The sequence below is a fragment of the Phyllostomus discolor genome, chromosome 3, assembly GCF_004126475.2.
Source record: "Phyllostomus discolor isolate MPI-MPIP mPhyDis1 chromosome 3, mPhyDis1.pri.v3, whole genome shotgun sequence".
NCBI classification, from domain to species: domain Eukaryota; kingdom Metazoa; phylum Chordata; class Mammalia; order Chiroptera; family Phyllostomidae; genus Phyllostomus; species Phyllostomus discolor.
This window is the reverse complement of record NC_040905.2, coordinates 115,552,573-115,569,308: the sequence shown is the minus strand read 5'-3', so window position 1 is coordinate 115,569,308 and position 16,736 is coordinate 115,552,573. Positions and strand designations below refer to the sequence as shown.

At 51.7% G+C, this 16,736-nt stretch overlaps 1 protein-coding gene across 6 annotated transcripts in view; it reads right to left on the bottom strand.

The window, feature by feature from the left end:
- Nucleotides 1–16,736, bottom strand: part of LMF1 (lipase maturation factor 1) — a 109,277-nt gene that overhangs the window by 71,574 nt on the left and 20,967 nt on the right. For 5 of the 6 annotated variants that reach the window (XM_036021101.1, XM_036021104.1, XM_028529412.2 and 2 more), the window contains one exon: nucleotides 8,249–8,259. The exons of the other annotated variant lie outside the window; for it this stretch is intronic. In XM_036021101.1, coding sequence (XP_035876994.1) covers nucleotides 8,249–8,259 — 11 coding nt within the window. The remainder of the gene's footprint in view (nucleotides 1–8,248; nucleotides 8,260–16,736) is intronic. 6 annotated transcript variants of the gene reach the window in all.

Sequence of the window (16,736 nt, the reverse complement as noted above, 5' to 3'; positions counted from 1 at the left end):
CAGCAAGGAGGAGAGGGCCAAGTTCTGACAGATCGACAGACACTTGTCTGCAGGGACTCACAGCAAGTCTCTGGAAAATGGGGTGGCGATGAAACCACCTTCTTTAACTGTCAGGGTGCCGGCACCCAGGGAACTCTCAACAGTTGGCTGCGATACATTAATTCTACTGTCAATTGAAAAGCAAATGCTAGTCAAAGTTACGTACTGACACAACTCAAATAAAAAGTAATTTAGAAGCATTCCAGACAAAAGCTGCCCAAATGGATTTAGGACTGAAAGTATGAATTACGGCAACAAAATGCTTCTTCAATGTCCCAGCACTGTGCACGTTAGAAAGGTAAGCATGTTTCAGACGAGCGGACTACCAGACACCAGACACAGGTGACTGGCTGTGATGGGAGCAATTCAGAGCAAGCACAGTGTTAGCAATGGTGTGAATTTTAAAAAATGGTCTTTAAAATATATTTTCTTTTTGTTCAACTAAGTAATCACCGGATACTACTAAGTGGAAAAAGAGAAGGCAGAAATGCATGTGCCACGGCCCCTTTGGGTAGATGCGGCCCAGCCCCGCGTGTGCACACCCCACGCTCACGCACAGGGTGAGTACACCACGAGAGGCCACAGTCAGGTGGGTGGTTAGCTCAGGAAGGGGGGAACAAAATTAGGTGAAAAAGAGGACACTAAAAACAAAAACCAAGTACAGCGTGTGGCCACATATGAAGGAAGCAGAACCTCCACCACGAGAGACACATTCTAAGGGACTCCAGTGCCCCAGAACCGGTTTTTCCCCTTCAACATCTTGGTCTGAATGCCATGCACCCCTGCCAGTCTGGACACCAGGACAACTCCTGAGGTCCGTGGACAACAGTGCCAAACTGGGTGATAGCCAGGAGCATCGCCTTCTCCCTGTCAGGGCATCTGCGCCCCCAGTCTCCTCCCCAGCGCCGACCCCTCACCTGCTCACTCCTTCTCCACCAGCAACAGAAAGTCACACCCTGGAGGAGTCCTTTCAAGATCTTTATTGGTGTCCCATTGACCCGAGAGGAGGGTACTGTGGGGGACAGGGAGGAAAGAATGTGACCTTGAGAAGCACCAGAGAGCTCGGAGCACCAAGGAAGAATCTCAGACGGCAGGTGGATGGGCCCCTGGGTGAGGAGGAGAGAGGGACCCCGGTAGGGCTGGCCCCTCTTTCTCATCAACCCGGAGCACCTAGGATGTGGCAGAAGACTCCCCAGAAAAGGCCTGTAGCCCTGGGTGACCTCACAGTTGGGTGGATAAGGCTGCCTCTGATTATGGGAATAATTTAATTAAAAGAAACTGCTTTCTTGAGCATGGGGGCTGGGAAGAGAATCAGACGAGCCATAATTAAACCAGAGGATATGAGAACCAGGCGAAGTGAGGACCTGGAGGAGGTCTGGGGGACCTGCTGCGGCTGAGGTGGCTCGGAGCTCCAAGGCAGCTAATCGCTTCCTGCAGGCAGGCTCCACTCCAGCACTAATAGGTTTTTAATAAAAACTTCCAATTGGGCCAGTAAACCCCTCATTAAGCTGTTTTTAAAGCATGACTTTAAGAGCAGCAAGGGCGCGGGGTCACAGGGAGCAGTTAATTCACAACGGCTGGTGGGAGGTGCTGCTGTGACAGAGTGCATCGGGTTCAAGTGTCCAGGCCCATAAACATGCAATGCCAGCACTGGACCTGCCTGGAAAACAGACTTAGTGAGGCAGAAGTGAAGCATCCCGCAGGACAGAGTAAAAAGCTGCTCTCAGTACAGAGACAGTGACGAAAGTCAAGAGCAGCCTGTATGCACAGCCCCTCCCTGCTTGCCTGGGTGTGGCCCACTGCACACAGCTCCCCTACCAGAGACCAGACTGTCCAGGGCAGCGCCATCTGGAATGGACCGAGGCTCCCCTAGCTTTCCTCTGAAGCTCACTCAGCCCACCCCCCCCGGGGTTCACCCATGGGCCTGCTGCTGCAGCCCTGGTGTGTGCTATTCATTCCTTGTGCTCCAATGAGGGTTCCTCTCACCGAGATCGGGGTGCTCACAGCTCTCAGAGCATGACCTGGATCAGCCCCCAAGGCCTCCTTCCTGGTCCTGCTCCCTGACTGCTGTTCCCAGCAGAACTTGCTGATACCTGACTAGCATCAAGGAAGGCTCGAAACTAGCTAACACCTGGTTTCCACATTAGGATAAATAAATAATTCATTGATTACGGTTATTATTGAAATGAAGGATCCCTAAGTTGTCTAACTCATAGCCTGACAGGCCTTCAGTAAAAAAAAATGTTCTTTTTCAAAAAGGAATGACCTGGGTGTAAAGCCTTTCAGGATCCTTCCCTGAGATTCCCTCTGGACCTCTCACTCCATCATGAGTGTGCTCACGTCTGCAGACCCCACTGCCAACTCCCCCACAGAGGACCACCCCGAACCCCTTTACACAGGGTACCTGGCAGCCTCCTTGCTACCCCAACGCTTGTTTCCAGTTCCTAGCACTGAGTTGAGAACCAAAACTACAGATCCCACACAGCTAAGCTTGAGGTTCAATTTTACTGGTTTCTGCATCTTTTTGATATTAAAACAATCACATTAGAGGGATCAATTCAGAACAAATATATTAGAGGGACAAGTGCAGAATCCACCTCACAAAAGCTTCCTGCCAACTGCTGCCTTCCTCGATGCCCACCTCCTTGGGTCTACCTGGACCAGTATGAATAGCTCATGGTGGCTGCAGGACCCCTCAAAGTGAGTCTCTCCATGCCTGTCACATCCAGGAGGCAGCAGGACTGGCCCTGCCTGCTCTAGTGCTCCCTGGGTTTTCCCAGGTCTGAGAGGGCTGGCCTCTGAGGGCAGGCTCTGCAGTAAGTCATAGGGCTTGGCTCCAAAAAGCAACTGCTGTGGCCCTGGCTCATCCTAACTTCCCCAAATACAGGCAGACAGGAACCCCCTTCTGGGAGTGCTTGGTCCCTTAAGGCTGAGGTGCATGGCCCAGGGGGCTCAGCATGCCATCAGGAGGGCATGGGCCAAGAGCAGCCCTGTCCTGGCGAAAAGATCAGAAAGCCCTTCCTGGAACCCTATGCTGCCTGCTGGGCCCAGCACTATTTTCAAATGCACCAGGACAACGTGAAGTTCAAAAAAGGCTCCAGCCCCAACCTCACAAATATCAAAAAGCTCACTTCCTGCAGAGCAGCCGGAAACAGCACATAGAGGGGTGTTGAATTAATCACGTTTTAGACCCATCCTTTGAAGTAAGAGTTAGCAGACTGGCAGATTTCAAAGCACGGCCTCAATGCTTCAGCAGAGATGCAGCTGGTGAGGCAGTGTTATCACGAATGCTGTGGTTTTCCTGTGTCCTGGAGCAAACGGCCTCCGTTCGCACGCCGTCCCCTTACCTAGCAGTCACATCCATGCGAACGGGGATGCAAGACCCCAGGGGACAGAGCTGCAGAATGGCAGCAGGTGACAACCACATTGAAGAGGGGACTTCAAGACCAGGAGAAGTGTGCATAGAAACTCAGAAATCCCGGGAAACACCTGGTCACTGAACAAAGGAAAGACAACCAGAGAGGCCTTGGCTGTGCCTCTTTCAGGGAGACCAGCCACATGTCCCTACTCCCAACCCGACGGGGTTATACTCACACCTGCCACACCGCAGTGGTCAGTGGAGAGAGGTAGTTGAGCCCCCAGAGGAACATGGTGGTGAAAGGAGGGCGTCCTCTGACGAACCATCCACAGGACTTTCTAGAGCAGGGGTGTGAAGCTCATTTTAATGGGGGCCACGTCAGCCTTGCAGTTGCTTTCAAAGGGCCAAATGTAATTTTAGGACTGTATAAATGTAACTACTCCTTAACTAGGGACAAGGAGCTTGATGCTGCCGCTGGGTAGAAACAAGGTGCAGGTTGCGATAAAACAAGGTGGAGGGCCGGATTCGGCCGCAGGCCTTGTGCTTGCCGCCTGTGCCCTACAGCACGTGGGAAGCTCTGTGACCCACTTGGCCCAGTGTGTCTGCTGAGCACTTGATGTGCCGCAGGTGTGGCTGAGGAGCCCCCAGCTTTATTTTGCTTAATTTTAATTAAGCCAGAAAGCACCTGTGTCTGGAGACGAACATTTAAACAGTAGCTTGAGTAGTGTTGCTCAATTCAAGTCAGCCGGCTGCCCAGGGGCACTGCATTTTCCAAAATCGCTGTTTTGTGGTACAGCTTGGTGTCTCAGCCTGTCATCCAGAGTTGCTTTATCTTCATCCAAGTCCATTTGCACAATAAAGACAATGAGGTATAACTAAGTTCTGCATTTGTTAATATATCTATGTCCGTTATACCGATATCCATGTTCATTGATGAGAACAGAGAGATACAAGTGCAAACAGGAGAGGATGGTCTGCCTGTTATGAAAACTAAGCTCTTGTAGGCGACCCCTGACTGAGGCCAATGGGAAAGTCCCTGTGGGTTGGCTGTCCCTGCCCCGGCACCACAGTGGCCAAGGAAGGGAGCAGAGCGGAGATGCTCGGCGGTCGCCCGGCGGCAAGCCAGCTGCTGTGGCCATCAGGGGTCTTCTCAAGTTGTGCTCGTGGACTTTCAGTGGGGGTGGCCCACCAAGTGCTCAGAGAAGACAGCACATGAGAGTCAGTCCTACTCAGGCCCCTCGGGGGGAAATGCAATAGCAAGTCAGAGGCTGGCTTCTCAGTCTCCAACTGTGGCCAGACGGGCAGTTAAACTTGTGAAGAGCACCAGACATACCAAGAGAAGCATAAATGGAGGACAGACTTGCTTTAATTCGGAGCAAAATGTAGCTATTAGCCCAGAATCTGGATCTTTTCTACTGATTGCTGCATCTCTGGACAATCCACTGTCAGCAAGTCCTTTTTTTTCCGGGTGTGTGGTGACTTTTCTTAGTATGTCAAATATCGCGTGGAGAAAAACAGTGGCTCCTGAGGTGAATATAATTACCCAGAAATGAGCACGCACGGTGAGGTTGTTAGTTGAGGGTGGGGGTGAGGACAAGAAAATCTAGCCAGAAAAAGAGCTGGGTTTGGGCTTGTTGTTCCCTCATTACCCTCAGTGACCACAGGCTGCAACTCCCTGGAGGCGGGGCTTCGGTCACCTGCCCTGCTCGGAGAGGGGGCTGGGCGTTTCTCACTTACGCAGCTCCTGACTGGCCAGCCTGATCAGCCTCTCCCAAGCTGCTGCCTGTCCTTGAGGAATGGGCAGATGATAGAAGGAACTGTCAGCTCCTGGTCCAGCCTCACTTGCCACCTTGGGGTGGGGCCTTCTCAGAATCTCTCAATTCTCCCCCTGCTCCACTGACCAACAGCCCCCAGCAGCAGCAGAGCTCACTCGGTATCAGACTCGACGTGTAGCCCCTCTCACAGATGCCCTTCTCCCAGGGACCTGGGTGCGGTGCAGTGTGGTGCGTAGGTTGATCCTCCTTCTCACTAGTTCGAGGCTTCTGCTTCCTATAAGAGGACAGTCCAGTGGGCAGGTGGGTGGCTGGTCACCTCCTGCACTGCACCACCAAGGAAGCCCTGGGTGCTCTCCCCACCTGCCCCAATCCTTCCCACAAGCCTCACGGAGGCCTGCAGACCATAGCACTGAGTAAGCAAGAACTCTGTGTCTGGGGACGACTGTTTTCCTTACCCTTTCCTGCTTTCGCTCTGCGGAAGGTGAAGCCTGAAAACAGACCCATCCCTCCTCAGTCAGGGGGAATGGGAGTTCTGATCCCTTAGCTGCTTTGCAAATTCAGTGCACTGAGGGAGTCCAGAGAAATTATGGCTTTTGCAGAATATCCAGCTCACTGCTAGGATGGGAGAGACTGTCTCTCACAGAAACAGAATCTATATGATTTAATCCCTCTTCCACTTAATCCTTGTGTGCAGCCTGGTGGAGGAACCATGTGCGTGGGAACAGAACCTGTGTTCTCAGAAACGCCCACCAGAGGCGGGGCCCTGGCAGTGCTGTTCAGGGGGTCCATCCCGTCACCAACTTTCTATCCGGCTGTTTTGTCAACGAGGAAAAGGGGGTTGAAATTCCTTCTCTGTCTCCCTTTACTTGTCACTTTTTTATTTCACAAGCTTCAAGGTCTGTCATGGCTCCCTGCTTGCGTGACGACGTGTCCTTTACCTCCAGCAATGCGCGGTCCTGCACTGGCCTTCTGACTGCTGTCTCCAGTGTGTCTTTCCCATCCACTTTCTTTCAGGCTTTCTGTGTTTACATTTAGTGTGCATCACCTGTAGGAGAGTATAACTACATCCTACTTTTTTTCTTCTTAATTCGTTCTGTTGATTTCTGTCTTTTAACTGGAGTGTTTAGTCCACTAACACTTAATGTAATTACTAATATGGTGTTCAGGCTTACCATTTAATTTTTTATTTCCTAGTAAAGCCTTAGTTTCTACTCCTGTGTTCCTCCTTCCCTGCCTTTTGTGGGTCATTCAAATGTCTTCAGACCCCCTTTAAAGTGTCTGTGGGCATTTTAACTGTCACTCTAGATCTTCCTGGTGCGCGCTCCAGGGGCTATCACACAGGTGCTTAGCTTTTCAAACCCTAAAGTTAACGTTGTGCCGCTCGACATAAAGTGTGGACGTCTCGGCCCCAGGGGTCCGTCTGTGCCTTCTCAAGCTCCATGTCACACTCATCACATGTGTCCCCTCTCAGTGCATTCCAAACCTCCAAAGACAAAGAATTCGTTTTGCTTTTAAACAGTTATATGTGTTTTGAAGGAAGTAGGTGGAGCCAAACCCTCTTCACATTCACCTGTGTTCTCGACTGGTTCCCGCGTGCCACGTGCCTGCTCAGGGACTCGAGTCCTCTCCTCCTGTCCCTTCCCTCAGCCTAGAGAGCCGCCCCTGGCGTTCCCAGAGTGCGCATCCGCCAGTGATAAATTCTCTCACTTCTGCTTATTTTACCTCTGGCCCCGGAGGGCGCTGTCTGGGTGCAGGGTCTGGGGCACAGTGTCCCTCTCTCAGCACGACTGCCCCTGGATGCCGGGGTCCAGCCATTCCCCCTTTCAAGCTTCTCCCTTCCCCTTTGGTTTTCAGTATTGATTTCAGATGATTTGAGCATGTAGTTTTATTTATGCCTTTTGGGGCCCACCAGGCTTCCTGAATCTGTATGTTTAAACGTCTCCCTACACTTACAAACTTTTCGGCCGTTCTCTCTCCCCTCCTCCTGGGGGTCCGGTCTCAGCCTGGGGGATGTCTGCTGGTCTCTCATTCCTTTGTTACCGCCACCCTGCTATCCAGTCCATCCAATGAATTTCTCACTTCAGAGACTGTATCTTTCAGTTCTGAAATGTCCACTTTTTTATATTTTTGATCTTTCTACTGCGATCTCATTTTGTTCTCATTCAGCAGGAGCCTGTTTTCCCTCACCTCAGTCCACAGAGTCTTGGCAGCTGCTTAGTCCCGGTCTGAAAGTGCCGGGATCCAGGCACCTTGGGGCTGGCTGCTGTCATGGCCTATTCCCTCCAGAATGAGCCTGCCCTCCTGGTCCTTTGTGTCTTGTGAGTGGAGGGGCATCTGGGTTCTGTCGTGCCCCCGGGAGAGCACTGGTGCCTCTGCTGTAACGGCATGTCAGCAGGTGAGGCGCAAATGTAACCTGTGCCGCGCCCCCAGCCTATCCAGTCCCGTTTACTTGGGGGCTGTCCTCTGCTCACCTCCAGCCAGAGGCCACGGCCCCACGGCCCATTAATTTCTGAATAAAAACCCTAGTCGGCACGCTCACCCTGGTGCAGCGTTTCCCTCAGAGCCCAGGCTGGGGGAACCTGAATCCTCCCCCTACCAAATCAGGCAGACATCCAGCCACCTTTGGGGTACCCTGCCAGTCAGGGACAGTGCCAGGTGAGCCCCCTCTATGTATGGTGTCCATAGGCTCATGTCCACTGGGGACTCAATGTGGCCTAGAGAGGGGAGCACACGTGTCACAGGTCTTTTCACTCACCCAGGGTTAGGGGACGGACTCACAATGTGCCATGGAGCCATCGCTGCTGTCACTGCTGTGGGACGATGCTACCAGCAACACAGAGATTGGTGCCACACGCAGTGAACCCGAAAACGCGTGCGCTCCCTCATCTGGGCTGGCCCGCCACTCTGGGCGAGGAGGCTAGCTAACACACACAGCGTCAGGACAGCACGGCCAGCCCTGTGGGTTGGTGCCAGACGCCCAAGCAATGAGAAAGTCAATAAGAAAAAGGTGTGAGGATACATACCCCAATACAAAATGCTAACTCTTGCAGAGTTTTTCTAAATGATTTTCACTTACCAAATGAATACCTGGAAAACAAAAGGAGAAAAGTGTATTAAAATTTGGCACTTTGCCAAAAAAAAAACACTTACAAGATTAAAAGTACTGCGTTACCCAGTTAAGTAGAGCCCCTGTCCGTGACCCCAGGGCAGTGTGGTATCAGGGCACAGAGCTCATGGGGAGTAAATGCAGCAGGGGGTCAAGGGAGAGGGCAGAACTGTCCTCGGGTGCCCTGAGGGGGCAGTTGGGGCCCCCAGGTCCAGCAGGCTGCCCTGGGGGACTGCAGCCTTTTCGTCTCCTGCCCACCCCACACAGACAGTACAGGGTGATGCCTACAACAGGCCAATCAAAAAATATTTTGGAAAAAAGTAAATGTAATACTTGGTTTTCCCACAGTAAATAATTTCAATCAAACACCATAAAAATGTCACACCCTGGAATTTGAAACCTGAAAGGATACCCCATGACCCCGAGCACACATTATTAGAGAAGGGCCCTAAATTAAAGGACCCTGGGGGCCTGCTTCCTCTCTAAGGGTCTCAGATCTGTCTTCACGTGGGATCTGAGTAGAACCTGGAGTCCGCACACTGGCCCAGGGCTTCCGTGATGCAGGCTCACTCTGCACCCCTGGAGAGGGGAGAGACATCAGCCCCAGTTGTAGACTTAAATCCCTACAATGTCACGGAACACAACTGAGGTGGGGGTCGCGTGGGCCTTGAAACAAACACCCCTCACACCTGTGCAGCTCTGGCACCTGTCTCCCAGCCCAAGGTGAAAACAAAATCCTCCACTTGGACTCAAGGATAAAAAGACCACGCCCCCGGGGAACTGACACATGCTACAATGTGAATGAGCCCTAAAAGCATCCTGCTGTGGGATGTAAGCCGGCCACACAGTGTGGGACTCCATTTATGTGAAACATCCAAAACAGGTGAGTCTACAGAGACAGAAAGAAATTCAGTGGCTGCTGGGGATTGGGAGGGGAATGGGGGCATAAGTTTCTTTTGGGGGTGATAACCATTTTTTACACTTAGTAATGACTGCAGAACTCCGCACCTATATAAAGCCACTGACTTGTACCCTTTAAATGGTTAAATGTTATGGTATGTAAATCATACCTCAATAAAGATGTTTTAAGAAATACGTATGAATGAGAGGATCAGGCCTGAAATGTGCACAGAGCCCCTCAGTGAAGAGAAGGCGGGACCTCTGGAGGATGAAAGGAGGGTCAGTCTTGGGCATCTGGGGGGGCCGGGGCAGATCCCAGGGCTCCCTACACTGCCCACTTTTGAATGTGTGTGTGATTTCCCACAGTGAAAAGTTCAGACGCAGATCTTACAGGCAACAGCAACACACTGGAGGGTACCTGAAGCAATGCAGGCACCGCGGAAGAGCTGTCAGGGGGCTGTTCTCTTAGAGCTGCGTCTGGCAGCGATGGTGTCTTTAACCACCCTGGCCCATCAGAGGTGCACACTGCTTACAGGTTAAACACCACAGTGCAGGATTTGCTCTTTACTCCGGAAAAGACAATTTGGGAGAAGAGGGGACACTTGTGTGTGCATGAGGGTTCTTGGCATTATACTCTACTTTTTTTTTAAGATTTATTTGTTTTAAAGAGACAGGAAGGGACAGAGAAAGAGAAGGAGAGAAACACTGATGCTTGAGACGTACATCAGTTGCCTCTCACACACCCCTAGCTGGGGACCTGGCTGGCAACCCAGAATGTGCCCTGATTGGGAACCGAACTGGTGACCTTTTGGTCCGCAGGCTGGCGCTCAATCCACTGAGCTATACCAGCCAGGGCTACTCTCGACTTTTGAAAAAGTTTCTAAGTTTCTGTAGTTCAAAACCTTTAAAACAGCCAGTTTACATACTGGCTAATTCAAGAAACAAGTTTATGCAGCACATTCTCCCAGTAAACCACCTTGTTGATGGAGAAGGAGAAACGGGCTAATTGTCACAAACTTACAGAGAATGAACGGTTTATATTTTTATCAGATCTGACTGAAAGAGACAGCTATCAGGTCAGAGCTGGCCTCGCATGGCTCCTGTCTGCAGCCTGGCCACCAGAGTACAGCGCCCCGTGGGAACCAGGGGTGGGCCTGTGGTGTTATAGCCATCACATTTACTGAGGGTATTGAAAAATGCCTTTCATGACTTTAGCCGTTTTGAATTTTGAATTTCAAGGCTGCCTGATACAAGGTTTTAAACACAAGTAGTTATATTTAATTATTCAAAAAAACTAAAAAGGCTTCACTACTTTTACAGCTTTTACTGTATTTTTTAACAGCTGGGATTTATTTTAGAAGAGATGGCTGTCAATGGAGCTATTTTGGGGATGTTCTACTGTTTTGTTCTTTAAAGAAACTCCGGCCCTTCCATTTTAGCTTTTGCTCCCAGGTGGTCTGTGTGAACGCAGTGTCTCCGCCTGCCTGCTAAAGACGAGGCCCCTTCACAGAGGCAGGCAGCCGGTCTGCGTGCAGACAGGAGAGGACCGGCAGGGGCGGGGCCTTGCGGAGGCACCGCATCCACTAGGACCCTTGCCCGCAGCACAAAGCAGTCTTGTCCACGGCCCCTTGGGCCTCAAGCCACCGCAGCAACTTTTGTGTGAGGTTCCTATTTTTACAGAAGGCCTGTGATTAAAAAAGTACATCAGGCTTCCAGCACTTTTTGCTTTGTAAAAAAAACTCCTTGGATAAATATTTGTTAAATTATGCTCCCCTGCCTGTGGAGAGGCAAGCTGTGAATTTGTAAGACTTCTCCCCACTTTCTTGCCCGGCACTGAGCTCCCCAAAGGCTCACTCAGAAAGCAGGTAGACAGGAGTCGGTGTGATAAAGCCTGCTCCTGTGAGCCCCCCTCAATTCCTGATGCGAGTCTGTGGCTAATCATGTCACCCACATGGAAGTCCCTGTCACATGGTGAAGGCCAAACAGAAGCGAATCAGGATGAAAATGTCACAGGAACTAAAACAGCGGCCCTTGGTATACCCAAGCAGTCCGAGGGCGTCTACTCTGGCCCAGCCCTAACCTCTGCTAGAACAGCCCATCACAGAACCATGGGGAGTGGGGCCCCACCCAGTCAGTGGGACGTGGGACCCGCCATAGCACTGGCAGGCCCTGTCTCAATGCCAATGTGCAAGAGCAGAGAAGGTCCCTCTCTGCGTGTGAGAAAGGCTGTTTCACTGTGGCCCAGCTGAGGAGGCTCTGGGATGGCTGGACCTGTGTGACATATCTGTCTGGCAAGAATGGAAGGGCCTATAGCACACCATCCTCCCTTACCACCTGTGACTGGGCCCCTGCCTGGCTCTGAGTACTTGACCCTTATTACTACAGAATGGAAATGGCACCATTTTTTTTTAAGAGAGAAGGGAAAGGAGAGAGAAAGAGTGGAAGAGAAACATCAATGTGAGACAGAAACACTGATTGGTTGCCTTTCGTATGTGCCCTGACTGGGGACTGAACCTGCAACTCAGGCATGTGCCCTGACTGGGAATCGAACCTGTGATCTTTTGGTTTTTTGGACAGTGCCCAACCAGCTGAGCCACAGTGGCCAGGGAGGAAATGGCACCATTCTGCTCCCTGGAACCTCATAAATCCAAAGGAGGAATTCATTTTTATGCATCACATGTATCTATACCTGGTGAAACCAATGGGCTACAAACCAGGATGGGGGCAGCCGTGGAACAGCATTGTATTTAAGGCCTGGAGCCAAAATCAGGTTTCCATCCTCAAGAGTCAGAGCAGAGCCCTGACCCTGGTCCCCCCACATCTCCCGGGTCTGCTGGCATCTGTTCTCGGTGCACTTTGAAGTTGATACCGTCCCTGTGTCAGAGAGATGTGCCAGAGGCAGCTTCCTCCACAGGAAGGGACCCCCTGAGCTGCCCAACCTCAGTCCAAGTTTCTAGAGATAGTCCTTTCTTCTTTTTGGGGGGCCAGGAAGGTGGGGAAGAGAGAAGATGGTTATACAGCCATCCTTAATAGCAACAAAGAAGCCCTTTAGGATTATTGCCAAAGTAAAGTACAGACAAAAGGATCACAAACCCAGAATTTTGGAAAAGCTGATACTTAACTAACTGGAGAAACTGGGGCAGATGTCACTTAGGATTTCTAACGAGGTTCCACTGTTTCAGACAGGGAAGTGCTAACTGTGGTTAGGTTCTTCTTTAAGACCACCTAAATAGTAGTTACCAAACTCTGCCTCTTTCTCTGAAACGCCGCTGATCTCCAAGATGTTTAAATTCCTAGAGATATAGAACGGATACCCTAAGTACTACAATAGATGTACGCAGGAGTCCACACTGATCAACGAACGACTGAATGGACAACATGGGGGGAGAAACAGATCTCTGTGCGGGAGAGCCCACGTCACCGTGCAGGTGCCCCGCCCTCCAGGGGCCTGAGTGCGGGCTGGCTAGCGCAGCCCACAGACAGAACACGTGGCACAGCCCTGGGAGGAGAGAAGGAGCTCACGGCCCACTGAACACTAGGGTCAGTGCCGTGGACGCGAGTCGTGTCAACGGCACAGACTCGCTATGGTGGGCAACAATGGCAGTGCACCTCTGCGGTCTTCTCCCCAAGCCCGCGGCCCAGTCACTGACGAGCAAACATCAGACACGCCCCAGCAGAGGGAGGGACGCCCAACAGACACCTGACCAGCCCTCCTCACAGCTGTCGGGTCAAAATCAGCAGAGCCGGAGACACGGCCCCGCCCGGGGGAGCCTGCGGGCACCGGGCCAACACCGAGTGGTCTCGGAGACCCCGACAAGAAAGAGGGTGTGACGGAGGAGCCAAGGAGGTGTTGGCACTGGTTCGTCACTGCACGTGACAAACACCCCATCCACAGTAAGAGGATAACAACAGGGGAAACGGAAGTGGGGAACAAAGAAGTCCTGAACTACTTCTGCAACAATTCTGTAGATCTAAAACTGTTAAAACTAAAAAGTGAAGTTTATTAAATTAAAAACAAGTCAAGGTAGCCAGGCAGCACCAGGATCTGCACCTATCAGGAGAGCAGCCTCCACTAGCCTTGCCTACGCCTCATCAGCGCACAAACGGAGAGCAGGCTGGGGTCCTGGGAAGGACCGCATGGGCCTCCTTGGACTGGATGCGACATCTGGGGGCTTTGGGCAGACAAATCAAGTTCTCAGTAAGAACAGGATGAGCCCAGGCCAAGTTCTCAAAGGCATCCCTACTTCCTCCCAACCCCATCTGAGAAGAAGGGGATAAAGCTCCACAGCAGTGGGCTGCCCGCCGCCCAGTCTGAGGCACCTTATGGCCCGATCGGACCTCAGGCTGCCTCCTGCCTCTCATCCCGGCAGACACAGTTCTGTGCCTTCTCCTAACCAGGCTTCTTCTTTAGAAAAAGCAGAAAGGAACCAAGAGTAGTCATTTAACTGCCTGTCATCGTTACCCTCAAGATAACTTGAATACCTGCTATCACTCCTGTACTTGGGCATTATCAATCAAAACCCATTCCAATCATGCTTGACTGATAATGAGAGTGGGCTCCTGTGAAGCTGGGGCCCCCAAAGCTGCCTGGCCCTACTGTGTCATGTCCTTGGAAATCCTGAGTCCTACCTGGGCTTGCCCTGTACCCCTACTGTGGGGCCTGCAGCCTGGTCACGTTCTAACTGCCCACTTGCAGTAGCCAACATAAAGGAATGTCTGGCTGCCTGGCACTGGGCCACTTCCCTATTTCCTGTTTTGTAAAATACAGTCCTGAGTCCCGTCACCTTTCCTGCATTCAGGAGAAAGGACCGATGTGAGACAGGCCAGTCCAGCTGTCCACCACAGCCCATCTTCAGAAGGCAGAGAACATCTCAATCAACCAAACAAGAAAATAAGCAGAGCCTAAGAAAATGCCACAAAGGAAGTGAATGTTCTCCTTTTTCCCTCCCACCCAAAAAATTCTCTCACCCATCCCCAAGCTTTGAACCACCGGGCCTATTTTCTAAGTCTACCTACTTGAACCCGGACCCTACAGGGCCTGCTTTCCCAGGTGTGGGGTGCCTGCACCCCAGGATGTGGGTTGTTACTCTGCGAAGCACGGCTGTGGGACTGAAGCCACCCTCCCCTCAACGAAGCCCTTCAACCATGGCTGTCACGGAGCGGATGCATCAGGTTCCCACTTGCCTCGCTGAGTGTCGGGATCCAGACCGGAGAGTGGAGGGCGGGGGGGGGGGGCGGGCAGTCATGCTCCTAGAATGTGCGGGACTCACTTGAGGCTACCTGACTCTGCCCCATGACAATGGCCTCAGAAACTCAAAGCGCTACCACATGCAAGGTTTGTTTTGTTTTTAAGATTTTATTTTTTGTGAGAGTAGAGGGAGAGAAACACTGATGTGAGAGGGAAAGACTGATCAGTTGCCTCTTGTAGATGCCCTGACCAGGGATTGAACCCGCAACCCAGGCATGTGCCCTGACTGGGAATCGACCCGGTGACCTTTCAGTTTGTGGAACAACATGCCAGCAACTGAGCCGCACTGGTCAGGGCCAAGTGCAGGGTTTTACCTGTCTCCTGTGTCAACAGTTCAAGATCCCCATGTGTACTGAGGTGTGCATTTATGACACTGTGAAGTCATCATGGACACTGGTCTGGACCAGAGAGAAGCTGAGAGGACACCCATTTAAGAGAAGGGAGAGGAGGAGGCTCTCAGTGAAGCAGCAACCATAGCACGCACTCAGCAAAGCTGAGCAACTGCACGGCGGGCTGAGTGCCGGCGAAGCGCCACGTGCACCTGCCCGGCGCCTCCTTGCCCCACAGGGGCTTCCTGTCCCTGCCACAGGGTGCCAGCTGGACGACACTTGAAAGACGTTCCCATCAACGGTGTCCATTATCTGAGCATCTCATCCCAAACAAATATCCTTTCCTCTCAACTTAAAATAACGAATAACAAGGACATGAAAAGAACAGATTGTGTCTAACTTTCATTTCAGGATAGCAAGGAAAAGAAAGCCCACTTTCCACTTAAGTGGTCCTCGCTCTCTCAGCAAGCTTTCTAAGTCGCTCCAACCACCCAAAAACTGCCGTCCGCCAGGGAAACATGAGTCAAGAGCTGACCTGAGTCCCCGTCAAGGGTAAGTGTGCCCGAACCATGCTGACACCCACTGCGGCGCTCGTGGGGTCCCGCCCCACAGCCCCCAAGCCCGTGCCAAGCAGGCCGCACAGTCACCGTGACCACAGATGCCTGGCATCAGAAACACGGTGAGGAAAACACTGGTCTTCATGGACAGATGTTTTCTTTTGTGACATTTTTCATCTAAAACATCCCAGGTGTCACTTCCTAGAAGATATAGCTTTATTTTATTTTGCTTTAGCAGGCTTAAATGAATTCGAATCACATTTTTTAACATACCCGTGGGGAGAGGAGCAAAATACCTTTCCCAATAAAAAAAATACAGGCCTCTATTTTTAGCCACTTGTACTCAAGACTGGCTTTCAGAAATTTAAACATGGGGTTAATCATACCTGCCAGTATATTCTAGACATAATTCAGAAATACTTTTTGAAGTAAAATTTGAAGTTGATATGGTTTGGCTGCAGGTACAGGAAGGCATGACGGGGCCACCTGTCGCAGACGGAGCATGTCCCCTCTGCGCGTGACCCTGCCGTGGGGTTCTCCCACTCTGTAACTCCCACTGTTACAGCGGGGCAAAGGCGCTAGAATTCTCCCTTCTCTGGCGTGGATTAAAGTCACAGGTCTCAAGAAACAGCAGCCCCTTGGACATCACAGAAAAGCCCAGCCAGAGGCCTCTTGTGCTGGTGAACTACTGGGCGGGCAACTGGAGGTGGGCAGTAGCCACTGATGGCTGCCACGCCGGTCAGATGCTCATGTGGTGGCACCAATGGGTGCCCTGCAGGAAGGGGCAGATGGGAGTGAAGGAAGTGGCGCTGCCTCACAGCTGCTTCGTGCTCCGGGTCTGCCTGAGACGCCAGACACACTTAACCACCCACCGCCCTCAGTTCCCCTGCACTGCCGTGTCCTTCAGGAAAAGAAAATGCAATAAATCACATTTAACATACCCCCTCTCTAGGAACCAACACAGTTTCTGTGTGGAACTGAAGACACAGTGCACAGGCCATAGTGATATGTTGTCAGCCACTCAGTGGCCTGTGTGAGTGCCCACAAAGACGCCCACAGTCAAGTAACTGGGGGTGTGGCCCTTGGTCTTTTTCCCCAGTGAGGACAACTCACACCACAGCTGCAAATGCTGAAGTCCCCCAGTCTCTTCCTCAGTCCCAAACTCTGACTGCCACGGCATCTGCTCTCAGCAGTCACTTGTTGGAACAAGGCTGCAGGGCAGAAGATGGGAGGGGATTTCGGGGTGATAAGACACCCGAGTCCTCTTTTCACAGGCTGAATTTGGGGCTGCGCATCCTGTGCACACACTGCAAGTCGTTCACACTAGTCCCGACGCAAGCCCAGGACAAACTAGCACTTCCTACAAGAGGAAGAGGCGCAGAAAGATCCAACCCAGATGCCTTCTCACAGCAATGCACACCTGT